At 44.3% G+C, this 9,047-nt stretch overlaps 1 protein-coding gene across 1 annotated transcript in view; it reads left to right on the plus strand.

The window, feature by feature from the left end:
• LOC109938457 (transmembrane channel-like protein 7) overlaps positions 1 to 9,047 on the plus strand; it is a 103,778-nt gene that overhangs the window by 45,050 nt on the left and 49,681 nt on the right. Inside the window, exon 5 of the mRNA XM_048609836.1 lies at positions 688 to 770. Coding sequence (XP_048465793.1) covers positions 688 to 770 — 83 coding nt within the window. The remainder of the gene's footprint in view (positions 1 to 687; positions 771 to 9,047) is intronic.

Raw genomic sequence — 9,047 nt, forward strand, 5'->3', positions numbered from 1 at the left:
TGTTATCTGAGTTTCTCCATCAGTTTGTTTTTATTTGTTTTAAATCTCTAGCATCCGCAGTTCTTTGTTTTAATTTACTAGTTAGGTCTGCATTTATTGTCCATCTGTAATTTTCCTTGAAAAAGTTGTGGTGAGCTGCCCTCTTGAATTGGGGCTCCTTTGTTGTCATGGGGACAAAATTCTGGAACTCCCTGACTAATGGCACTGTGGTTTTACTGGCACTCCAGTAATTGCAGCAGTTCAAGAAGGCAGCTTACTGTCACATTATTAAAAGTTAATTAAGTATGTATATGTTTAATTCTGCAAAACTGTAAGTAATAATAAATGAGCACATATAAAACCTTGAATTTAATGTGAACTTCACAAAAAGAAATTGCAGGCTGACCATGTTTTATATAAAAACATTTTTTTCTAGTATCATTCGTACTTCCTGTCTTCCTGGAATTGGCCAAAAAGGCCTAAGCATATAATGCTAAGGTCCAAAAGTGATTAGTACATTTGTTGAGTTGTTACACAACTTGATTTTATTAATTTTCCTCTCTGAGGAAGTGTCTTGCTTTGTGGTGTTCACTTTTTCCGATATCTCTATTTGTTCTTAAGTGCAAATTGTTGCAATTAACAATATTCCTTGGTGAAGCTTGGTCTTTAATTGGAAATCTTACCCTTTATTATTTTTCTTTCTCATAGCTCAAGAATGCACAGTGTATGAACAGCCTAAAACCAAGCTTGTCCTTTTCTATAGTTACGTGATTAATCTTTTCTCAGGAACAGTAAGTATTTTCAGATACTAGTATGGCAGAAGTTTAGGTATGCCTTGAGAATGTAATTATCCAAAAATCTAATTTCCATTAGACGGTAGGATATGGAAGGAGAATTAGGCCAATTGGCCCATCGAGTATGACCAGCCATTCAGTCGTGGCTGATATGATTCTGAACCCCATTCTCCGGCCTTCTACCTGTAAACCTTGAGCTCTTACTAATCAAGAACCTATCTATCTCTGTCTTGAAGACACTCAAAGAATTGGCCTCCACAGCATTCTGGGGCAATGAGTTCCAGAGATTCACCACCCTCTGGCTGAAAAGATTCCTTCTCATCAAAATTCTAAAGGGTGGTCCTTTCTCTGTGAGGCTGTGCCCTTGGGTCCTAGCCTTTCCTGGTAGTGGAAACATCTTCTCTATTTGCACTGTATCCACGCCTCTCAATATTCTGTAAGTTTCAATGGGATCCCCCCGATCCTTCTAAACTCCATCAAGAACAGATCCAGAGTCCTCAACTACTCCTCATTTGACAAGCCCTTCATTTCTGAGACTATTCTTGTAAACCTTCTCTAGACTCCTCCAAGGCCAGCACATCCTTCCTCAGTTACAGGACCCAAAACTACTCTGTTTTCCAAATGTGGTCTGACCAGAGCCTAATATAGCCTCATCAGCACATCCCTGCTCTTATATTCTAGCCCTGTTGAAATGAGTACTAACATTGCATTTGCCTTCCTAACTGCCAGTTGAACCTGCATGTTAACCTCAAGAGAATTCTGAACTAGGACTCCTAAGTCCCTTTTGCGTTTCAGATTTCTGAAACCTTTCCTCATTTGGAAAATAGTCTGTGCCTCTATTCTTCTGACCGAAGTGTATAACTTCACACTTTCCTACTTTGCATTCCATCTGTCACTTCTTTGCCCATTCTGCCAGCTTGTCCAAGTCCTTCTGCAGTCTGCTCCTTCAACAATGCCTGACCCTTCTATCACTCACCTGCTATGGTCTGTGGAAAAAGCGTATGCAGCCTATTCTTATAACTCAAATCCTCCATTCCCGGCAAAATTCTGGTAAATTTTTTCTGTACTCTCTACAATTTAATAATATCCTTCCTCTAGCAGGGCGACCAGAACTGCACACAGTACTCCAGAAGAGACCTCACCAGTGTCCTGTACATGTTAGTTGTGGTCCCAACATGGACCCCTGTGAAACTCCACAACTGATCAGCTGCAATCCTGAAAAAGAGCTCTTTATCCCTACTCTATGCCTTCTGCAAATCAGCCAATCCTTTCTTATTTAGCAGGCTCCTATGCAGTACCTTGTCCAAGCCTTCTGGAAATCCAAATAGATTATGTCCACTGGCTCTCCTTTGCAATGTCCTCTACAATCTCCTTAGCTATCCGCTTCAGAACTCTAGGGTGCAGTCCATCTGGTTTGGGTAGTTTATCCACCTTTAGACCCTTCAGCTTCCCCAGCACCTTCTCCTTAGTGATGGCCAATACACTCCCTTCTGTCCCCTTACTCACATGAAGTTCTAGTATGCTACTGCTGTTTTCCACCCTGAAGACTGATGCAAAGTACCCATTCATTTCCTCCGCCATTTCTTTCTTACCCATTACCACTTCTCTAGCCTCATTTTCCAGTCGTCCAATGTCCACTCTTGCCTCTCTATTATCTTTTTCATAGAATGGAAATCAAAGTATCATAGAATCCCTACTGTGCGGAAAGTGGATATTTTGCCCATTGAGTCTGCACTGCTCCTCTGAAGAACACCCTATCCAGCCCCAGACCTGCGCACCCCGAACCCTATCATAACCCTGCATTTGCCTTGGCCAATCCTCCTAACCTGGACATCTTTGGACTGCGGGAGGAAATCAGAGCACCTGGCAGAAGCCCACACAGTCACTGGGAGAATGTGAAAACTCCACCCAGACAGTCACCCAGGGCTGGATTCGAACATGGGTCCCTGCCACTGTGAAGCAGCAATGCTAATGTGCCGCCCCTTTTTTTTTACATATCGAAAAGAACTCTTGCAGCTTTCTTTTGTATTATTGGCTAGCTTACTCTCATATTTCGTCCTGCACTCACTTGTTGGTTTTTTAGTTGTCCTGTCCTGGTTTTTAAAAGCTTCCCAATCATCTTCACCACATTGTATGCTTTTCCCTTTGCTTTTATGCTGTCCCTGACTTCCCTTACCAATCATGTTTGCCTTGTCCTCCCTGTAGTATGTTTCTTCCTCCTGCACCTCCTGAATTACCTCCAAAAACTCCTGCCATTACTGCCCCAATATCTTCCCTGCTAGGTTCCCCTTCCAATCCCCCAGGATGTTGATAGTGGGAGAATTCAGTTGTGGAAACACCATTAAGTATCAAGGGGAGGTGGTTAGATTGACTCTTATTGAAATTAGTCATTGCCTGGCATTTTTGTGGTGCAAACGTTACTTGCACTTTTCAGCTCAAGCCTGGATTCTGTCCAGATCCTGTTGTATTTGAACATAGACTGTTTCAGTATCTAAGGAGTTACAAATTGTGTTGAACATCGTGCAATCATTGATGAATGTCCCCACTTCAGATCTGATGATGGTGAAGGTCATTGATGAAGCAGCCGAAGATGGTTGGGTCAAGTACATCAAGGAACTTCTGCAGAGATGTCCTGGAGCTGGGATGACTAGCCTCCAACAACCATGACCATCTTCCTATGTGCTAAATATGTTTCCAACCAGCAGACAGTTTGCCCCTGATACCCTTTGATTCCAGTTTTGCCAGGGCTCCTTGATGCCACACTTGGTCAAATGTGACTTTGATATCAAGAGCTGTCATTCTCCCCTCACCTCTGGAATTCAGCTCTTTTGTCCATGTTTCAACCAAGGTTGTAATTAGGTCAGGAGGTGAGTGGCTCTGATGGAGCCCAAACTGGGTTAGTGCTGAACAGGTGCTGCCTGATAGCTTTGTTGATGAAACCTTCCATCACTTTACCAATAATGGAGGTTAGACCGATGGGGCAGTAATTGGTCAGGTTGGATTTGTCCTGCTTTTTGTGTACAGATCATAACTGGGCAATTTTCAGCATTGTTGGGTAGATGTCAATGTTGTAACTGTATTGGAATAGTTTGGCTGGTGGACCTAGAAATTCTGGAACACAAGTCTTCAGTACTATTGCCTTTGTAGTATCCAGTGTCTCCAACTGTTTCTTGACAATCACATGGAATGAATCAAATTGGCTGAAGACTGGTATCTGTGATGCTGGATACCACTGGAGGAAGCTGAGAAGGATCATCCACTTGGCATTTCTGGCTGAAGATTGCTGCAAAAGCTTCAGCCTTATATTTTGCATGGATGTTCTGGGCTCTTCCATCATTGAAGATGGGGATATTTGTGGAGTCTCCTCGTCCAGAGAGTTGTTTAATTGTCCACCACCATTTACAGCTGGATGTGGCAGGGCTGCAGAGCTTAGGTCTGATCCATTGGTTGTGGGATCGCTTAGCTTTGTCTATCACTTGCTGTTTGTGCTGTTTGGCATGCATGTAGTCCTGTTTGGTAGCATAAGTATGTCTGATGCTGTTCCTGGCATGAACATAGAACATAGAACATTACAGCACAGTACAGGCCCTTCGGCCCTCAATGTTGTGCCGACCTATGAAACCAATCTGAAGCCCGCCTAACCTACACTATTCCATTATCATCCATACGTTTATCCAATGACCATTTAAATGCCCTTAAAGTTGGCGAGTCTACTACTTTTGCAGGCAGGGCATTCCACGCCCTTACTACTCTCTGAGTAAAGAACCTACCTCTTGACATCTGTCCTATATCTATCACCCCTCAATTTAAAGCTATGTCCCCTCGTGCGAGCCATCACCATCCGAGGAAAAAGGCTCCCACTGTCCACCCTATCTAATCCTCTGATCATCTTGTATGTCTCTATTAAGTCACCTCTTAACCTTCTTCTCTCTAACGAAAACAGCCTCAAGTCCCTCAGCCTTTCCTCATAAGATCTTCCCTCCATACCAGGCAACATCCTGGTAAATCTCCTCTGCACCCTTTCCAATGCTTCCACATCCTTCCTCTAATGCGGCGACCAGAACTGTACGCAATACTCCAAGTGCGGCCGCACCAGAGTTTTGTACAGCTGCAACATGACCTCATGGCTCCGAAACTCAATCCCTCTACCAATAAAACCTAACATACTGTACGCCTTCTTAACAACGCTATCAACCTGGGTGGCAACTTTCAGTGATCTATGCACATGGACACCGAGATCTCTCTGCTCATCCACACTACCAAGAATCTTACCGTTAGCCCAGTACTCTGTATTCCTGTTATTCCTTCCAAAGTGAATCACCTCACACTTTTCCGCATTAAACTCCATTTGCCACCTCTCAGCCCAGCTCTGCAGCTTATCTATGTCCCTCTGTAACCTGCAACATCCTTCCGCACTATCCACAACTCCACCGACTTTGGTGTCATCCGCAAATTTACTAACCCATCCTTCTATGCCCTCATCCAGGTCATTTATAAAAATGACAAACAGCAGTGGCCCCAAAACAGATCCTTGAGGTACACCACTAATAACTGAACTCCAGGATGAACATTTCCCATCAACCACCACCCTCTGTCTTCTTACAGCTAGCCAATTTCTGATCCAAACCGCTAAATCACCCTCAATCCCATGCCTCCATATTTTCTGCAATAGCCTACTGTGGGGAACCTTATCAAACGCTTTACTGAAATCCATATACACCACATCAACCGCTTTACCCTCATCCACCTGTTTGGTCACCTTCTCAAAGAACTCAATAAGGTTTGTGAGGCACGACCTACCTTTCACAAAACCGTGTTGATTATCCCTAATCAAATTATTCCTTTCTAGATGATTATAAATCCTATCTCTTATAATCCTTTCCAACACTTTACCCACAACCGAAGTAAGGCTCACTGGTCTATAATTACCAGGGTTGTCTCTACTCCCCTTCTTGAACAAGGGGACAACATTTGCTAGTCTCCAGTCTTCTGGCACTATTCCTGTAGACAATGACGACATAAAGATCAAAGCCAAAGGTTCTGCAATCTCCTCTCTAGCTTCCCAGAGAATCCTAGGATAAATCCCATCCGGCCCAGGGGACTTATCTATTTTCACCCGTTCCAGAATTGCTAACACCTCCTCCTTATGAACCTCAATCCGTCTAGTCTAATAGCCTGTATCTCAGTATTCTCCTCGACAACATTGTCTTTTTCCTGTGTGAATACTGATGAAAAATATTCATTTAGCGCCTCTCCTATGTCTTCAGACTCCACGCACAACTTCCCACTACTGTCCTTGACTGGCTCTAATCTTACTCTCGTCATTCTTTTATTCCTGGCATGCTTCCTGTATTCTCATTGATGGCCACCTTAGGTCTGACCTCACTAAAACTTTTATCTATGATGTGCTCAGCATCTTGGATGATCCTGAGTGCATCCAACTCCAACTCCAGCTCCAGCTCCCTAACATGGTCTCCCAGGAGCTGCAGCTGGGTGCACTTCCCACAAATGTAGTCATCAGGGATAATGGAAGTCTCCCTGAGCTCCCACATTCTGCAGGAGGAGCATGCCACTGCCCTAACTACCGTCTCAGATACTCTATATCCTTGGATTCCCAGCCCTGATCCCTTTGCAGCCACATCTTTGTGATGCTCGCAACATTGTAGCTGCCAATTTCAGTCTGTGCCATAAGTTCATTTACCTTTCTTCGTATTCTGCGCGCACTTAAGTACAACACCCTCAATCCTTCATTGTGTTCCCCTCTTCTTATAGTTTTCCCCTTATCTGCTGAAATTAGATACATGACCATTTCTATACACTGGTCCTATTACCGGTTTTGAAAATTTTAATTACTTCTCCTGAGCCTTGTTCCACTCCTTCACCCTCACCCATTGCCCAACCCATCTTGTAAATTGATGATTATAGGCTTGCAATTGCATAGCTGCAGTCACCATAAATATGTCATGCATTGGTGCTTTACACTGGATTTTGCAGTTGAAATAAGGGTCATAAGAAAGAGAAGCAGAAATAGACCATTTGGCTCCTCAAGCCTGCCCTCTATTCAACAAGAACATGGCTACTAGCAATCAACATTACCAAGGAATAAATTTGACTGCAGCTTCCAGAGGTTGCTTGTATGCATTGAATCCTGAAAATCAGAAAGCGCTCTTTCTGAAAATTTCATGTAACAGTATCATGCAAAGGTGAAACATCCAAAAAACATTAAGAACCATTGTTTAGAACTAGATATTCAATAAACCAAAAAGATTTAGACCCTGTCCAATTTTACTGTTGATGACATTTGATGTAGTAAGTTATAATTAAGGTTTTGGAGTAGATAAGTTATAATTATTGTGAAACAACCTGGTACTGACAATTTATTTTTAAAAGTACAAAATCATTTCTCCAGATTTTATTTATTGTAGGGAGAAATATCAAAGAGGAGTCTTGGGTTCTGTGTTCAGCACCATAAGCGATCTTTATTCAGAGCTCTATTACCACATGTGAAAGATGCCAGAGACCGCTCCAAATCTGGCTTTCATGTGGGACCCAGTTGCCCTTTAATTACAGCTCAGATCGGAGAAGAGGTCAATGACACTAACTTTCCCCAGATGAATACAATGTTTTTATATTTTTCCTGTTATACTAATAACATGCAACATTGATCTCATTGTCAACCACAACCCCTAACTATACATCCAGTCCAGTTTACGTGCGATCAATGATCGACAAGTCTATGGACAGCCCTAGGTCCTCCCATAATCTCATGATGTCTTCCAGATATCTCCATCACCCGTCTTTGAAATCTTACAATGCTTCTGACAATTATACTGTTTCCCAAACATTTGTCAACTGCACTGCATTATTTTCTAATAACCTAAATACTTGCTTATCACTAAGAACTCTTCTAACTTTATTACAGAAGATTAGGAAAGATATGAATTTCTTCCAATTGTTATAAAGTCTTTAAAATCAACTCTAATATAAAGTTAGAATTGGGTTTATTGTCACATGTACTGAAGTACAGGAGTACAGTGAAAAGTTTACAATGTTGCCCCTCACGGCACCATCTTAGGGAAAAAGTACCTAGATCCAAGTCTTAGATTCAAGATGGAGAAATAAATGAAGAAAAAGTTACGTTACCTTACAATTATTCATAGTATAATTTAGAAAAATAAGAAATAAAGTTAAAAGGATAAACATTATATTCAGATAAACAGATTACAGATAAACATTGCATTGCAGTAGATCAACTGATGGTGTGGCATCTTAGTGGTTGGCGGCAGAGTGGCTCAGTGGTTAGCACTGCTGACTCACAGCGCCAGAGATCTGGGTTTACTTCCAGCCTTGGGCGACTACCTGTGTGGAGTTGGTACATTCTCCCCATGTCTGCATGAGTTTCCTCCAGGCATTCTGGTTTCCTACCACAGTCCAAAAATGCGCAGGTTAGGTGGATTGGCTATGTTAAATTACCTATAGTATCTAGGGATGTGTAGGTTAGGTGGAATAGCCATGGGAAATGTAGCGTTACAGGGATACAGTAGGTATGTGAGTTTGGGTGGGACACTCATCAGACAGTCGCTGTGGACTTGTTGGGCCGATTGGCATGTTTCCACACTGTAGGGATTCTATGATAATGCAGGGGGTTTTCCCAAGTGGTCTGACTGGGTTTGCAAGCCACTGACCACCTGCATTAGTCCTCAGTCCGACAACTGTCCCCATTCTGGTTTGGGCCTCCAGCCCACTGTCCATCCCACCCTGCTCGAGCCTCCAGCCCACTGTCTGACCCGCCCGTTCAGGCCTCCAGCCCACTGTCCATCTCCCTCCGCCTGGGCCTCCAGCCCACTGATTGTCCCACCCCGATCAGGCCTCCAGCCCACTGATTGTCCCACCCCGATCAGGCCTCCAACCCACTGACTAACCCGCCCGCTCGGGCCTGCAGCCCACTGTCCATCTTCCTCCGCCTGGGCCTCCAGCCCACTGTCCGTCCCACCCTGCTCGGGCCTCCAGCCCACCGACTGACCCGCCCGCTCGGGCCTCCAGCCCACCGTCTGACCCGCCCACTCGGGCCTCCAGCCCACCGTCTGACCTGCCCACTCGGCCCTCCAGCCCACCGTCTGATCTGCCCGCTCGGGCCTCCAGCCCACTGTCCATCTCCCGCGCCTGGGCCTCCAGCCCATTGTCCATCTCCTTCCGTCTGGGCCTCCAGCCCATTGTCCGTCTCCCTCCGCTCGGGCCTCCAGCCCACTGTCTGACCCGCCCCGCTCGGGCCTC

This window comes from Rhincodon typus, chromosome 21, assembly GCF_021869965.1.
Source record: "Rhincodon typus isolate 14 chromosome 21, sRhiTyp1.1, whole genome shotgun sequence".
Taxonomy (NCBI): Eukaryota; Metazoa; Chordata; class Chondrichthyes; order Orectolobiformes; family Rhincodontidae; genus Rhincodon; species Rhincodon typus.